The 18,054-nt window shown below is 40.4% G+C and overlaps 2 protein-coding genes across 4 annotated transcripts in view; one reads left to right on the top strand and one right to left on the bottom strand.

Moving 5' to 3' along the window:
- Window positions 1–2,035, top strand: part of FMNL3 (formin like 3) — a 60,773-nt gene extending 58,738 nt beyond the window's left edge. For 2 of the 3 annotated variants that reach the window (XR_008346275.1, XR_008346274.1), the window contains exons 27-28: window positions 782–830; window positions 1,356–2,035. The gene's annotated coding sequence lies outside the window, so the exon portion shown is untranslated. The remainder of the gene's footprint in view (window positions 1–781; window positions 831–1,355) is intronic. The other variant, XM_053455551.1, reaches the window with a different exon arrangement.
- Window positions 2,036–4,774: 2,739 nt separating this feature from the next.
- PRPF40B (pre-mRNA processing factor 40 homolog B) overlaps window positions 4,775–18,054 on the bottom strand; it is a 29,956-nt gene continuing 16,676 nt past the window's right edge. The window contains exons 20-27 of the mRNA XM_053455550.1: window positions 16,029–16,145; window positions 15,782–15,919; window positions 15,521–15,616; window positions 14,726–14,887; window positions 13,938–14,040; window positions 13,722–13,783; window positions 13,442–13,606; window positions 4,775–5,286 (exon numbers count right to left, since the gene is read on the bottom strand). Coding sequence (XP_053311525.1) covers window positions 5,194–5,286; window positions 13,442–13,606; window positions 13,722–13,783; window positions 13,938–14,040; window positions 14,726–14,887; window positions 15,521–15,616; window positions 15,782–15,919; window positions 16,029–16,145 — 936 coding nt within the window. The 3' untranslated portion in view covers window positions 4,775–5,193. The remainder of the gene's footprint in view (window positions 5,287–13,441; window positions 13,607–13,721; window positions 13,784–13,937; window positions 14,041–14,725; window positions 14,888–15,520; window positions 15,617–15,781; window positions 15,920–16,028; window positions 16,146–18,054) is intronic.

The raw sequence follows: 18,054 nt of genomic DNA, 5'->3' as shown, positions 1-18,054 counted from the left end.
ATCACATGACTTTCCGGTGCTCCACCATAGAAGCCCCGGCGGTATAAGGCATATCTGGGGGGCAGATTTTCATAAGTGGGGGCACATTGGCAAATAAAAGAAAAAAAAATGAATTTTTCTCAATCATAGTTTTTATTAAAAATGAAAAAATAGTTTACATGTGAATTAATATTTACTAGTAAAACTTTTTTCTTACAGGGTAGTCTTATATTCAGGCTTTTCCTTTTTTCCCCTAAATTAATATTCCAATTTTGGGAGGTCGTCTTATTATCAGGGTTGTCTTATAATCGAGCAAATACTGTATTATTTTATGCATTTCTCTGGCAGGAAGCACAAGTAACTTTATAGGTGAGAGGGCTGTATATAAATCAAGTTTGGTTCCTACACCCCCTTTCAGAAATGGAGGTTCACAAGAACCAAAGGTGGATGTTTAAATATCACAAGCCAAGACAATGTGATTGAGCAACCTGTGCTCAGGCCCGTTTCTGTCCAGTACTATACCGGTACTGGAACCGATGTGCCTTTAATGTTCTGAACTCTGGGGAGCCACCTCGCCTGTTTAATTGTTTGTGCCCCTGCCGGGTACTATCAGAAGCTATGCTATTTAACTGCTTTTCAGCTGGAGGGTGCATGCACCGGGGCAAGGCATGGGAATCTGCATGGATGGTGGGTTCTATGTTTGCCCCTTTTCATTTCATGTTTAGGCTCCGGATGAGTACACAAGTCCTCCTAAAAGATACTCGAGTATTTGTTATGTATGCATTTCCATTTTCTCTCTCAGATTAGCAACCAGGAAGATTCATCTCTAGTTTCCCCTTCTCTTGCAGAGGGTAAGAAACATCTGCAAATCCACGTATAGCTTGGCTAATGCAGGCTCTGCCGCTTCTGCTTAGAGAGCTCTTTTCTACAGCAACTCATCACCAAAATGATGACAAATAAATAAAAGACAGATTTTATACTAAGCCTGCTTATTATGCTTTCACAACACAGCATTAGCACTAGCCAATACATGTTTGCAAGCCCCAGTCATCTATACAGCCAATATACAGTTTGAGAAATACAGTGCCCTTAAAAAGACAAATTCTCATACAAAGTGAAGATATTAGAAATGCACCGTCTGCATAACAGCCCCCATATAAATTGTAAGCGCTTGTAATTGGGTTGTCGGTTTAGATAAAGTTTGGTCACTCAAAGCCTCCTTAGTGTTTCCTGATAAGGTTGGTATGTAGAATTTGCTTCTTCTTTTCCAAACCAATATTGCTCCTCAAATGCCACGGCTGCTTCTGCCACAGAGCTTACCGCACCCTCATCATCTTATTTCTCTCGTTGACACATCCGTTTGTCCTTTTTTCCAGACCTTCGCAACCAGCCCTTCAGACGCGCAGACGCAGTGCTCCGGAATGCTTGGCGAAGGATTTAGTGCCGACATGCTGCATCGGGTCACTGTCCCTTTGGGCTCCTTTTTTGGATCTCTGTTCTTCATTCCATACCATATTTCAAGGGACCAAGCCAGGACACTTTGAAAAGTGCCTTAAAGTTACAGTATTACTGAACTATTTTATTATTATTTTTTAATTTCTTTTACTATTTATATATTTTTTTAACATTTTACTGTTTAAATGTGTAAATATTTTTGTAATGTTCTCTCAACCAATAATTATTAGCCTTTCCAGTCAGCATTGGTTGCAAAAAATAGAGGAAAAAGTGCCTTGTAAGTGTTTTATGTGCAGGTGGATATAATGAACGCTAATATGTTATATGGTCGGACCTTTCCTTATTTGAAAGTGCTGGTTATGTGATAGTTAAATATATATATATATATGTTTGGCAGAGCCATGTGGCTCTCAGGTTAACGCGACAAAAAGTCGTCTGCCTCCTTTAAATGTAAACACTATGCACCTAATGTTGGTTAGGGGGAGAAAGTGCAGGAAATGTGCCAAATTTGTTTGAAAGTTTTAGGAAGTGCATCCAAATATTCCACACCAAACACGAAGGTGCTTCCAGCATCCGTACCGGTGCCTAGCAGGACTACATGAGAAAGTAATAGAACGGAATATGCAGCATTTTAAAGCATGGTGTGATACTAGATGGTGCAGAGTATCTGCCCCGCTTTGTCGATGTGTTACAGCGAGACCAGAAGTCATCCAAGGCTACTTAGTGCGACTCGCAATTATTTAAAGGAACTCAACACTTTTACTGTGCACAATGCCATTTTGTGAGTCTCCCTTTGGGTCCTGCCATTCAATGCTCGGAGCGCTAAAGTGCAAGAGGATTAATGTTTTCTTGCAGCAGTTTCTTTCACTAATGCGCAATAGAAAGTGGGTCAATGATAACCGCGTTGCCACCCCGAAGGGCCACATTTCTCCATCAGCTGACTGTTTATTGACAAACTGTACTAATCCCCTCCAATTTGGCAAGTGCCTTGTAACACCAAGAATATTTGGTAAACATAATGGGGACAGAGGGCATGTTCTAGTGGCGTAGTACTACACCAACAAGTGTGCTGCACTGCATTGTGGGAAGCGACTACAGAGCTTTCCATTTAAATCGTATCACTGCCGTTTTCGCTAGCTGCAGCATCTGTATTTTTCTTGGGTTGGTTCCCGATCGTTGTCAGGATGACGATTACACGTTTATTTTCGCACAAATGGGTCTGCACTGCCATCTGTTGCTTACTGTAGTTTTGGTTGGCTGTAAAATGTTATTAACTTAAGTGGAGATTATTAGTCCCCATAATGGCTTGATGACTGTCAGCAGCTCTAGCATATCACGTTTCATTCCATTCTCCTCTTTAACAAGAAGTGCCGGGCTTTACGTTCCCTGCAAAAACGTATTACAATCACGCCATGCCAGCTTACCCCGATTGCCCTCTCACTTGTGCCTTAACGGTCCATAAGCGCGACCTTGTGGATCCTCCATACTAAATGAATGAATGAATTGTCGTCCATTGCAGGCATGCACCTTATTTCCTAAATAGATAAACTGTTTTCCAGGCTCTGGTCAGGCTATACATGTTAGAAAATAATCTACAAAATGTCAGGTGTATACTAAGGTCACAGCAGTGGTCCTCAAAATGATCATTTGGGTTCTTAATGAATAAAAGCTCCCAATCTTTATTTTATAATGTATTTAGGGCTCCATGCACTCCAAACCTGCTGTGGATTCTTAGATGTTAAGGACATTGTAAATGGTTGAAGATTTGTCTGCACAGTCTCATACGCATCTCTATTTTACAATTTATCCATTCCATTTTATCAGCCAGTTTTAATGTAATTATTCCATTGTATCGCTCATGTATGAAGCAGTTAACTTGTGCATGTAAAATACATTCCAAACCTCCAACGTTGCCAGAGGAATACCTTTCCAGGTCACACTCTCACAAGCAGTGGGGTTTATTCATAATATTGAGTTGTCCTTTTTGTTATGAAGAACCAAGCTTGGCCCGGGGGTTGGCCACTCATAATTAAAAACGCCAGGACTGGACATTAATGTAAAGCTAGTGCGGTGAGGGGAACCACTCGCAACTCACTGTTTAGTGAACTAACCCCACTGTGTTGTAGTTTCACTGGCATTAATGGGGGAGCTGTGCCTTTTCTCAATGTATTAATTGTGTACAGTATATTATTTTTTTAATATAATGAAGCCAGTATTTGTTTGATACAGGTATTTTTTTCTTCAGATTTCAGGAAAAAAACACATTTCTGCTCTCTGTATCTTTTCATGTTTTTGTCAACAATAAACTTCTGGAGAGCTTATTTTGCAGTCTATGAATGCCATTCATCTGGAGGTACAGGTTGTACTTACATGGATTCTCCCTCAACCAAGTGGGGAAAAATTAAATCACATTAACAACCACCTAAAGTGAGGATACGTCGGTACATGGCTGCTGCTCAGAATGCTTTGCTTCCTGAGGGGCGACATTCTTTTGGCCCTATAGAACTTGCTCCAGGGACTCACATGAGCTAAAATTCACAGCGATTCTGCAAGCGTCAGTCTTCAGTAAGAGCAGTCCACCAAGATGTCACTACTTTCTGGGTTTTTAACCAAACTCTTGTGCACATTACAGAGAAACATAGAATTTGTCTGCACGAAACATTCAGCCCATCTAGTCTGCCCGTTTTTTTTTCCCTGATGTAAAGACCGAGACTCCAATCAGTCGTTGGTCATGTCATTTAGCCAAATAGTTGCAGGTTCCCACCTAGTTTTAAGTAGATAAAAGGTATACCTTTAAGTTTTAAGGTATAACAGCTAATTGTATATCACCAGTAAAGGATGCTATAAAGCACTCTAGTCTCACATGAAAGCGTTTTACTCTGGATCCTAGCATCCTTTTAGTCTACAGCGTTTGTGGTTATGCCATGCGACTGACGTGCCTGTCTAGGCTGAAAGATAGCCTACATCTGGGCAAGTGTAGCATCCGAAATAAGGGAGATTGTCTCTCCTTCCATCTGTTAAAGGGGAACTCCCAACAGTTGGTAGGTTTTTGTTACTTGAAGTAGAAGAGCAGGAAAACATACATTGCATTGGTGATCCTTAGTTCATGTTTCTCCAGATGTGACTTTCATGAAGTGCACCCAGTGTCTGTAACAGTTGAGTGCAGTAGGTGAAGCCAGAGAAGTCTTGCAGATAAAGTTTCATTTTGTGATGTTTGACAATATTTGTGTCATAAATATTTACAAAATTATGATGCATGCTGCATCACATGTAACGGAATCTGTGCTATGGAACATGGGTAGGTGACAACTAGAAATAAATAATAATTTATGTTAAAGACTTTTTTTCTGGCAAATATTACATATATATTCCTTATACCCACAGGGCAATGACAAAAGCATATAAATGTATGGTGGGAGTGCCCCTAATTGGATTTCCTGAACTCTGTCTTGGTAAAAAGAAATATTCATGTTTTTCTATACAATCGATCGTTCAAATACGTGAATTCAACTTCATTTTTTTAATAAATACCTTGCACTGTCCAAATAGTTGTGTAGCTTTCCAGCTTCTCAACAACAAAGAATTGTAGTCCTCACGTCCTCATACTAAGTAATGGCTTTGCAGAAATAACAACATCTATGAATTTTCTGGCTAATGGAACCAATCAAAGTAACACTTGAAGGCAAAGTTCTGTCAACTTAAATAATTTAAAAAATAAAAACAAAAAACCAAGGATACACCGCACTCTTCTGTTTAAAACTACTGATCATCACTCAGCTGTTGGAGCAAGGTTCTCCTCCTCTTCTCCAGCTCGCCTTCACTGAGTTCACTCTCTGATGTGTCCCAGCCTGTCTGAAACAAAAACAGTTGAAAAGTACAAAGACAGAGTGTTTATTTTTGTTTTTTTGTAAAGCATTCATCTATACTTTAAAATACATAAGGGGGGGACTACTTAACATTATTTAGAAAGCAAGAATGGAGCTAGAAGAATTTGTCTTCATGGTCTTCATTGCTTTCAAGGGGAAAAATACTCCTCCTGCAAGTGTAACCTATGAACGACCTTAGGACTATATTAACCTGTAATATTTCCCACAGGTACGTAGGGGAACAGACTGCCATAAGACTAGGGGGCGCTGCCAGAAAGCATAAACACATAATACCTTGTTGGGACCTCTGCAGGCTAATTACCTGTGGTTTCAACTTACTCACTTCATTACGAAGGATAAACAGGTTTCTCTAGACAGAAAGGTTGGGTTGACCCTGTGTAAGGTATAGTGTTTGTAAATGTATATGGAGACTTCCCTCAGTGGTTCAACTAAAAATGATAAAAGGCTCCCCAAGCTCTTCCGGTAGTAGAAACTACTGCCAACTCTCCCTTTAGTGAATAGACCACTCTGTGATCGGCTGCAGTGGAGATCAAGGTGAGATGAGACGCACTCTTTAGTCTCAATATGAAAAAATTAGTATATTCAGTAAATAAAGTGTTTTCTTAGCAAAGGAGAACACTCGAATCACCAATTACAATAGTTTATGCACTTTACAAACTGTTATTTCCATACATAACATGAGCACAAGGAAGATGAGAAAACTCCTATTCTTTTCTTTCTATTTATCAAATTACCAGTGTTCAGATCCAAACTTGCAAATATGTGTTAATCTGCTTGATATATGTGCTCATCCTGCTACACTTTATGATCAAAAGTAGACATTGTAATTATTGCATTTAGGTTTCAGTCACTCTCTAACAGGTATAAAGTCAAGCGCGTAGGCAGCCATCTCCATACTTAAAGTCAAGTGCTCAGAGACTTTAAGCGGGGCGCTGTCGTAGGTTGCCACTGTTGCCACAAGTCAGTTCCAAACTGGAAGCAACACCAGCACAAGCGCTGTGGGTCAGGAGCTTCATGAAATGAGTTTCCATAGCTAAGCAGCGGCACATAGGTCTTAAATATGCGCAATGTCAAGCGTCGGAGTGGTGCCAAGAACACCGCCACTGGGCTCTGGAGTAATGAATCACTTCACTGGAAGTCTGATGGACAAATCTGGGTTTAGCACATGCCAGGGGAACATAGTACCTACTGTAAAGTTTGTTGAAGGAGGGATAATGGACTGGGTTAATGTGAACATTAAAATCTAGTCAAATGTGTACATATAGGAGTGCAAAATGCATCACTCGATGATACTGGTCTCAGCCCTGGAAATAAGAGATGCTAATGAGGAAGGATGTGATGGATTATTACTTGAAAGTTATTAAAGGCGTGCTAAGGAATCGTAGACTGAACAACATTTAGTAGATCTCATTTCAAAATCCATTTTTTGCTAATTATGGAAAAATAGAAACCTTTAGAAATGAAAAATTATAGGTTATGATATTACATGAATTAAGTTGCATTGGGGCTACATAAAGTGGATTACTTAAAATTGAGTTTTATTTGGGACATTCCCGTCTCCATAAATTTCAATATACCATCTGTGTGTGATGTCAAATGCAAAAGCTCTGTTGTGAGGTCATAGCCATGTAGAGCTATCTGTAAACAACGGCACCTGTAGCTATTATTCCTTCGTGTTGTATAACAAAAAATGTAGGTGTTTCTCAAATTTATTATGATCTTATGGATCAGCATAAATTGCAGATGGAACAGCAGATCTTGATACACTTGGCCAGAGCTCAGTCCATTCTTCAGGCCATCCAGTCTGGAGTCAAAAAGGAAAAGCCAGAAAGACTCTGGCTGCTCAATGAAGAGCAAGATAAAGAAGATAAAGAGGATGTGTCCCTTGTGGCCTCCAAAACTGATGGAATCTCCTGCAGTATCTGCAAGCGGAGATTTGATGTTGATGTTGGCTGGTATGGTGGCTCTCTATATCCTCCCACTTAATGTTCTGAAAGAATGGATGCCACCTAATACATCCTGCGATCCCGGGGCGATACTGAGGATCTTTCATCAAAAGATGCTTCAACATGTCCACAGCCTCTTCAGAGAGGTCTTTGATATACTGAGGGTTTCCATATACAATGGAAAAGAACATTGCCTTCCTCCCGTTACTCTGATAGAATAGTAAAGCTCTGTTAAGCATGCGGAATAGAATCACCCCAAAGGACCACCAGTCCACGGCAACACCGTATGCTCTCCCCCAGATGTTCCTCTGTTTTTGCTTTCTCCTGCTGCCTCAGAATCTGGCTGCTTTTCTCCTTGTATCCACACCGCGTTTTCTCATGTTGGGAAAGGCTGCTCTTGTCCCTCTGATTAGCAGTACATTCGGTTCTCTTCCCCTCTCTCTTCCTCAGTATTCCTACTGTCCTTTTTGCTTTTAGGTACTGGGACTTTACTGGCCATGAGCTTTTTCTTTTGATCCTTACTCCTTTTTGCGGTGTTAGTGAAAGCTGTATTCACTCTTTTGAAAAATGTACACAGTTTTCTGGGGCAGCATCTCCTTACAATCCACCTTAATCCAGGGAGAAGACAACACTCCTCCGTAGTTCTTGGTAGGTTCTCCATTAAATCTCCCCAATCTCTGATGTTGTTGGTAACAACACTTCAAGTCCGCTATGAGTAGCTCCTTACAAGGGCCGAGCGCCCAACTACACTAAGTAAACAGATGAGCGCTCTCCACCAACATGTCACAATTCACTGACCAGGTGAGGCCATAATTAGGGCTCTGTGCTTCTGCTTTACTGCTTAATGGATGTAAATATTCTAGTGGATTTCTTTATAATTTATTGATGGGGCACTTTTGTATCTTTTCCAGATTTTCATATTAAAAAAACCTATTCAGTAAATCTTTAAACTGTTTACATTTAGCCATTAGCAACATGGATATCCCCACCTCCTGCATTTAAAGGAAAAATGGGGTATGGGGTAAGAAGCAGCTGACTGAGACCATAATCTTTCAGTTTGAAAAGACTAGTGTTTGATGACTAAACTACTTATGCAGGCCTACATCATAAATCCCAACAATCATGGATTTTTGCAGGGCAGTCACAATTTTCCGACCTAAAATCTTTAATCTCCTATTCATCGTGCATTAAAAATGTATCACTGGCATTACATTAAAAGTTGTTTTTTGTGTTTTTTTATGTCTATTAGCCATTTGTATGGGTTCTGTCTCTGTTATTTTAGCCAATATAATTGAGGAGCACCCTGACTCCTTATCATACCGCCTGTGGGAAACAATACAATGTACATTTAGGTTAATGTGGAATTGGACCTTTGGATATTAAGACTTTAGTACGAATGCCACAAATAATCAGCTTATAGGACAATGTGAGAGAAAACCCACTTTTCTTCAATGGTTAATAGCCTTGTTGCATATACAGCCAGTGACATATTCTGGCCTAGAGACGCATTTGAATGTTTTACACTTTATATTTTGGTGCTAATAAATAATATTTATTAGCATCAATATGGCTTCATATGAAACCTTGAAAGAATATAATCTTTGGCAAGTACACTAAAACTAATGGTTAAATATACATGTTTCAGTCTTCATGGTGTCATGAAGGGGTTAACGGTGAAACTATACAAAGTGGTGCAGCAAAGAAGAAAGGTGTGTTTTTATGTAATATTACCCCGATAAATATCCTTTACTTGCAGTCAATGGGGTAATATATGAAAATAAAAGCATCACTGGGGCCTAGATCTAAACCAAATTTGTCAGCCCTTGGGGTAAGACATTATATACCAGCGCTTTGCCTCTTAAGAACACATTTGGAAGATAAGTTACAGCGCAATAGAGGCTTTGTTGACAGGGGAGAGTTCTCCATGGTATTAATGGGCTGGTTGGACAGATAAGTGATTTCTGTAGTAGTGGTCGAGAGGGAATGCCACCCTAGGCATTTACCCTTTTTACAACCTCATTGAATATGATGGTGCTTTATAATTAATAAATAATTATAATGCCACTCGCAAAATTAAAAAGGTCAGAGAATGCCATCTTGCCCCATGCTTATTTTTATTAGGGATAAACAGGAATAAATTCAACAATTACATCTGAAAATAATATTAAAAATCTAATTTTGTACATTTATTAAACCAGAATTCTCAGCCCGCAGAGTATAACTATTGGGAGAGTGAGTCTTAAAATTGTAAAATCTCTTATGTTGCAGGAAGCAGTGTAGGTCCAACAATGCCACATTTCAGAAGCACCCTGTCACTATGCGTGCCTATATATTCCCCCCTCTATAACTAATACACATATAGTAACAGGCAAAGGCTAACACTGTACATTTTCACATACATACACATTCTTTCTCCCGCTCCACCTCTCCCCGGGCTCCACAAACCTAAGCAGACATAGGGACTCTCTTACTTATCAAAGTCAAGGGATGGATATATATATCTATATGTTTCACTTACCAATTCAGATACATAAAATGAGAAAATACAGTGCGCTTACAAGGATTAAGATGCTGTGGGCTCCAGGCATTAAAGGAACATCCCAGTACCTAATTTTTTCCATTCTTAACTGAAACCATCAACGTCAAATAAACTGAATTAGCACTTGCATTTTCCAAACCTGGGGCTAATCGGAGAAAGACAGATAAATGTTCTCTGGTCCTACAGCCATTATATAAAAATAAAGGGAACAATTTGGAGCAGATATTGCAGTCGCAAACAAAAAACGAACCAACATTGTCGTTTTTAGTTCCTGTGAAGTATAGAGAGAAACAACTTAATTTTAAGTCCTGGGTAGCAGCAGAGGCAGACATCAATCAGCTGCTCCCACTTAACACCAGGGAGCATGGGGGACAAGACTAGGGATGCATTGTTAAGTGGGGGGCATATAGGGGGGTATAAGGCATATCAGGGGGGCAGATTGGCAAATAGGGGGAATAAGGCATATAGGGGGTATAAGGCATATCAGGGGGGCAGAGTGGCATATAGGGGGGTATAAGGCATATCTGGGTGGCAGAGTGGCATATAGGGGTATAAGACATATCTGGGGGGCAGAGTAGCAAGCTGTGGGGCAGATGTGCATAACTGGGGGCAGGTTGGCAAATAAAAGGAAATAAATCCAAAACATGTAATAGTTTACATGTGAATAAATATTTACTAGTAAAACATTTTTCTTATAGGGTAGTCTTATATTCAGGCTTTTTTTTCCTTAATATTCAAATTTTGGGGGGGTCGTCTTATAATCAAGTAAATACGGTAACTTTAAATTGGGGCTGGAAAAAGTTTTATTTTTGCAATTTTGTCTCTCGCAGTCAGTTTTGAAAGCGAAGAAAATTCCACAGAGATGGATGATTGTTCATGGCAGGAGTGCAGGAAAGTCCAGCTCAGGGGGTTGTCCAGCTGCGGCACCCACCTTAGGGTGCCCCTGGCAACGCCAAAGGGCTTATGCTGCATGAAGAGCTAGCCCTGTATAATGGATAGTTAAATCAGTAAGATTTCCTCAGTACACATCATACAGGGCCAGCTCAGCCATTCTTGCTGGAGACTCCAGTGTTGGCCCTTTATGCACAGAAACTACAGAAAGGGAAGCAACACCCTAAACAGCATACACATTCAGATTCCGGGATGCTACTGAAATGACCAACATGTACACACAACAGTGACGTGTCACCCAAATTCTGAAACAAATCATCTAGTTGGAGGAACAAGATGTACGGTTTCCAAAATACCAAATACTGTTAAGAAGGCCCCCTGTGCTCTGCCCCTGTCTATAGGGCAGTTCCCGGCTAATCTGGGCCCAGAGATGGATGGCAGTGTGGCCTGGTGTGTGCAGATTTTTTTTTTTTGAGTTTTCGGCCCATTCGTTCGGCTGAAAATTAGGGGACATTTTTAATTAGAGAACAAAATTCGTTGCCCGGTGCCTGCATTCACTCACTCTCACTCACTCCCTCTCTCACACTCTCGTTCGCTCTCTCTCTTTCTCTCACACACTCTGTATTTTTCCCTACCTTCTCCGCCAACCACTTCTGTTTCCGCATTTCCTCCTCATCTACTTCACATTCTATCTTTTATCTTCTCCCTTCTCTTCTCCATTCTATGGTCAATCCTAAATCCTTAATCTTCTTTCTTTTTCTGCATCTCCACAGACATAACCCGCAACTTCCACCAAAATGGCGGTGTTTCAGTTACAGAAAGCGCCAACTGAGGGCAATATGGCGGAGCTTTGGGTGACATCCTCTCCTGATCCTCCAATCGGGGAAGATGACGTCACTGCAAGTGCTGTAATTTTGCACTGAGGGCAATAGGGTGATGTTTGCCCTGATGTCATGTTCTCAATCCACCAATCGGAGGACAGGACATTACCGCAAGTGTCATTTCACTCTCACTTGAGCTGAAATGGATCAGAAATGCAGTTGAGACGTTGTTAATGTTGTAAATAACTACTGTAGCTGGAAATGGATTATTTTTAATGGAATATCTTCCTAGGCGTAAAAAAGCCTTTTATCGCTCCCATCACTCTAGTGGTCCAATGATATGTTGTGTTTGCTAATGCAAGGTTAAATTTAAAAGGCTAATTGATCACTAGAAAAGTATTTTGCAATTATGTTACAGCTAGAAAATGGAACACTGATGGCAAGCCAGGCCTTTTTGTCCAACATCAGTGCCTGACCTCAAATGTTCTTTTGGCTAAATGGGCACGAATTCCCACAGATACCCTCCAGAGTCTTACGGAAAGCATTCACGGAAAAGTAGAGGCTGTTATAGCCAAAGAGGGGTGATCAATCAATATTAACGCCCATGGTTTTGGGCTCTCATAGGTGTGATGGTCAGGTGTCCACATAATGTTGGTCATATACTGTAGCTATGGTTCTTTAGTTTTGTTTATGGCCAATTGAGGCTTTATGCGGACTCCTTGTGGAGAGGAAACTTTGTATAATCTTGTGAATACAAAGCATTCACCAACCTGCAAACATATACACTGATAAACACGAGGCTTAGGTACTGAATGTATTTTGGCCTAAGCACACCAGCTCTCCTGCCATGTCAAATCACCACATTGCAAGTTTTGTGTTTGAGTGCTGGTAATATGAATGTAGACTGGAGGGGGAAATAGGGTGTGCTAAGTATTAGTGTAATTTAAATGGATAGATTATACACATACATTCTAAAAAACTACATCTAGAAATGTTTAGACACCTAGACAATGTAATGCACCATACAAAATACAGTACTCACGCCTCATGGTTACTTAATATTAAATATAATTTGCCAGTTTGGTTTATAAATGTCCAAACCTGTGTCTACAGTATTATACAGCGGATATTCCCATGCCTCCACAAGGGGTCTCCAGACAGCCTGCTTGGGTGTTCAGTACACTGGCATTTCTCATTTTCAAGTATGTTCTGGCAGGAAGGGGACCTATACCAAACTCCCTTTAACACAGATAAGTAACCATCACTTTATGCGTGGATGGCGTTTCATACCAAATAATATTAATTCCATTGTTATTACAGTAAAAAAAAGTCAGAACACAGTCAGGTGTGTTCCTTTAAACATAGAATTTGATGGCATCTAATTCCATCTGCACATGCATTCTACAGAAAATAAAAATTATTTACTCAGTTCCTAACCATGTCTTATGTTTAGGTTAGTCTTATGTCTATCCATGCAAGTTAATACGTCTGACCTGTATTATCCTTTATCACATCTGCTAGAAGGTTTATTCCATGTCTCCCACACCTTCCCTATTAAGGCAGAACCGTTTCATGTTAGCAACTGACACTCAACTCCACCAATATATTTTTTAGCGCTGCACATGTGGAAGCTACAACAGCACCAAACCTCCACCGATTTTACAGACTCCTGGGCCACTGGCCCATGATCCCAAATGCCCCTAAAAGTGGGACAGCAGCTAAAAAAAGCAGAGCTGTTGGGAGGTATTACCAGTGAAACCATATGTTGTTGGAGCGAGTGGTACACCTCAGCACACGATGAAAGGCTACTTAGCTTTCCTGGTTTCTAGTAGATCAGCTGTTTATACTTAATATCTACACCATCTGCTGGATGCCACTGTCTGCGCTGCACCGCATACATCCAAAGCAGGATCCCCCACTTACTTTATCTCTCCGCGTGCTCTGTTTCAGTGATTTGCGCCGACTGTCTACTGACTCTTCTTGATTGTGATCGCTCTCTTTTACTTTCTCTTTCGGCTGATCACTTTCTTGCTCCCTTTCTCTTCTGCTTCTCTCTTTAGCCCTCTCTGTTTCACTTTCAGGGCTGTTCTATTGCAGATAAAACAGCATCTAATGATCAGCTTGACTTACTTCCCAGAGTTCTTTTCTTTTACCAGCCTGTTACACCACTTGGGACAAACGAGCCCTATGCCTCTTGACTTACCGACTTGTGTCTCTTTTTCTTATTCTTCTTTTTTTGTCTCTTGGATTTCTTGGAACTATGTTCTGGACAAAAATACAAAGGGGTCACACTCCGTCTGGTAACAAACATTATACTTTTAGAAGAAAACATTGTCTCATCAGTAACATTAAACGGCAGGACAAGGTCAGAATGAGCAGTTGCTGTGTGATCCCAGTCTATAACCTTGACAAACGTTACCTGATTCTGCAGATGAGGAAATTTCAGAGCCAGATTCAGAGTGATTTCGTTTCTTTCTTTTCTGTGCTCTGTGGTGATGATTTTCATCTTCAGTTTCTGAACCCTATGAAGAGCAATACAACGGGGGTAGGCTTTGAACAACAACACTCCCAAGATACCCCTTTCTACAATAATTGGTGACACTTTAAATGCCAATTTAATAATAACATGGTTTAATCTGTCTCTGGCTGTACTATCTTGTACATGTAAAAGCAAATGTAAAGGTTGTCTGACATACGCACTTGTATAATATACCTACTACTGATTGTCGACTTGTGATTGCTATTGTATAAGAAAATATACTGATGGTACCCAGATGCCATGCACCCCCAGACAGCAATCCCTGTCCTCTCTTCAACTCCAAAGCCTTTTCTGCCTACAATGCACTTATTGGCAGCTTTTAACAATTGAAACATCAGGTCTGTGACAACATCTGTAACTCCACAGCAGCAGGTGAAGCTGGAGGTGAAGTTATATTAGATTTCTTCTTTCAATTGATGATAGGATCTCCTGAGCTGGTTTTTTATCGAGAACTTCATTCAGTATGGTATTTCAACCACCTACGCCTGTTTTTGTTTTCTACAAACTGAAGCCTTCCCAAATTTTCCTGTTGAACTTTGTTTTACTATACCGGACTATAACAGCTTTGGATCTAGCGATGCTGAAATTTGCTTGTATTCTTGTATTGTATTCTATTCATGTGGTCACACTATGTAACCAGAAGTGAGAAAATCCTATCAGGAACTTGCCTTCTCTCCTCCAGGGTTCTCCCATCCTGTAAATATGTCTGGAGCTTTCTTCTTCCCTCTGTCAGCAGAGTTTGGGGACTGGGAACGAGAGTGTTTACGATGGTGCTTCTTGGATTTTTTGGAGTGTTTTTTACTTTTGGAGTGATGGTGTTGATATTCATTCTGCATTGTAATAAGTGCACAATATGACCAGATTACATCTGATATATCCTGGAATTCTGCACAGATATTAAATGTAGCATGTAGAACAGGCTCAGGGCATGAAATATAGTTACAGGGGAATTCTGGGCATAGTGACAAGAAATCCACCCCAAAAAACGAGAACGGATGGCCATAAACAAGATCTTCTCATATTAAAATGTTGACTTCATTCATACATTTCTGATACATTTCTGCTAGGTGGGATACTAACTTAGTCAGAGATGTTATACTAAGCTTATGTTCATTGTGCTATGTTTACTACATACAACAAGACACACATTGTTGGGGATACCCTCAGGTCAACTCATGCTACAGCAGACCCCCCCCCCAAATCAGAGACCTACAAAGAGGTGCATCATTAGTAACCATGACTTGATGCCAGTAGTGCCTTTTGCTTTTACACAATAAAACGTGATTTTGATTTGATTTTGCATCAACTGATAGCGAAAATGACTGCCCAGGATAGTTCATTCACAATAACTACAACATCATTTATTTTCCTTAGTTTTGACATTATGTACCATAGACACAGACACTAAGTGCTGTGCCTTCTAAATTAAACGTACAGGGAACATCTGCATGATGAAGACATACCTCAAGAACCTGCAGGAACTCTTTATAGAGACGGATCCTTTCCGATTCCACCGTGATTTGGTCAAAAGCACCGTCACCAACAAAGCGCTCTCTTACCTGTGGGAACACAGAGGGGGGCCTAATTTAAAGATGCGGGGTGCTGAATGACATATTTCGGGTTCTTTCGGGTATATTTAATGCACAGAACGGTAGAATTTGGGAAAGGTGACAGATCCACTCTAAGTTTTAGAGTCTCCAGCAACAAGCACAAACTGATCTTACATCATCCCAGGTGCAGTCCGGTTCCAGAGGGGGTGCCGCCTGCTTCAACATGCTTTTGAAGGCAGCTTCCTTCCTCCTAAATTTTCGAGCTTCCTCCTTTCCCCGTTCACGTTCTCGAGCTTCGGCTTTCTCCAAGAGCTAGGCCAAATTAAACAGTGGGATGAATCTTCCGTTCTGGTTAAGGCCACGCAGTGCATCCTGCCGCCACCCATTCTCCCACATTTGGCAGCTGCCCAGGGTCACTTACGCTATTAAACGTTAGCTTAATGTTTCCTGCATCTAGAGTAGCTGCCCGCTTATCAAAACTGATGATGTGAGCAAAGTCTTCGAAAGTAGTGTTTACTTCAACACTGAAGCTGCGATCCTGTAGGGGGAGGTAACACATTATTCCTCGGGGAAGGAGCCCAATTCACCAAACCACTCACTGGTTCACAATTAATAACTTTGCTGAAGTCAGCTAAGGCGTTCGCATGAAACGGCACTTCCAAGAAAGTATGTTAAAAACACACAGATATGCACAATAAGTTATTGACACATTTAAGGTTGAAACACAACTCTACCGTCAACTCCCCCTTTATTCAATAAACTTCAGTGTTTAGAATGAAAATGTTTCCCATAGTGTATGAACATTTTTAGCTTTTATAGTTTTTAAGAAATAGAAAACGAAAGGTGTGAACTTCAAGGAGGAGAGAAGAGACCCAGGAGGGTAAGGAAAGGTGTGAACTTCAAGGAGGAGAGAAGAGACCCAGGAGGGTAAGGAAAGGTGTGAACTTCAAGGAGAAGAGACTCGGGAGGGTAAGGAAAGGTGTGAACTTCAAGGAGGAGAGAAGAGACCCAGGAGGGTAAGGAAAGGTGTGAACTTCAAGGAGAAGAGAAGAGACCCAGGAGGGTAAGGAAAGGTGTGAACTTCAGGGAGGAAGGAAGAAGCCCAGGAGGGTAAGGAAAGGTGTGAACTTCAAGGAGGAGAGAAGAGACCCAGGAGGGTAAGGAAAGGTGTGAACTTCAAGGAGAAGAGAAGAGACCCAGGAGGGTAAGGAAAGGTGTGAACTTCAGGGAGGAAGGAAGAGGCCCAGGAGGGTAAGGAAAGGTGTGAACTTCAAGGAGGAGAGAAGAGACCCAGGAGAGTCTGCCCTTACTGGCTGATCAAACACATTGTAATCAGCAATGCAGGCAATGGAGCCATGCTTTCTGACCACAGTGTGTAGATCAGTGGACATCACTTGAATCCGTGACATAATAAGAGAGGTCCTCAAAGGGATCTATACCCATTGAACTTGGAACAGTGCCAATAAAAATACTATTTTTTTTTTAATATTTAAAAGATAGTCCCCTGGAATATAAAAATGTGTATGTGGAGTATTACTGCAATCACGGAACAAAGCAAAGTATAATTTGTGTGGGTTCATCAAATATGGAAAAGGGGAATTATGGTTTAACAAACATATGATAAACATGACAAAAAAACAGAGAAACAATCAATATAATAATTGTTGGTTGAATTAATGGTCGAATTCTCCTCAGAAAAAGTTATTTCCTTTAATAGATTATGCGCATAATCGAGACAAGGCACACAACACACAAAAGTCGAAGCGTTGTCTAATTACGTATTTGGATTACATGGTTTATATAACTTCTTATACTTCTTATCTGCTTCTAATAGCATGCATCATTCTGATTGGTTACTTTTTAAGCAGGCTACGCCTCTTAGTAGATATGTTGGCGCAACTCGTGATACATCATAGACTAGACATTTTCTACTGTCTTTGTCAGCAATAATATTTATGATTACATAAGCATTTTTCTAACAATAATATTGACCAGCAAACACGTAGAAACGTGCATGGCTGCTAGAAGTACTAATTCATCAATGTTCCCATGTCATCCTAACTGCCCAACTGTGTATCCGAGTTACACATTTAGCAGTTGGAAATATTAATTGGAAGCCAGTATTGATCTTAATAAAGGGGGTTAATGGTTTTATTTCTCTATAGCTGCCATGCTCCAGGATGAGTTCTTTTTACGGCTGTAATACAGATTTTAAAGGTGCTGTTCCACAAAACATTAATTGCACACTTGCAGTATGCTAAGCAAAGAAACCATAGCAGATCTCAGTTTTATTCTTTACTCCAAAGGTTTAATGGGAAACGTTTAAGAATATTTCTGTTTCTATGGTAGCAACATATAAGTGCTTGATTTTGAGTCACATGACAATTGAGTGTTCAGACAGAAAATATGAATGAGTCAAAATCTTACATGATTGAAGAATTCTATCT

Source organism: Spea bombifrons, chromosome 2, assembly GCF_027358695.1.
Source record: "Spea bombifrons isolate aSpeBom1 chromosome 2, aSpeBom1.2.pri, whole genome shotgun sequence".
In the NCBI taxonomy this organism is placed as follows: domain Eukaryota; kingdom Metazoa; phylum Chordata; class Amphibia; order Anura; family Pelobatidae; genus Spea; species Spea bombifrons.
The sequence above is the reverse complement of the archived record's forward strand: the minus strand, read 5'-3'. Positions and strand labels throughout refer to the sequence as shown.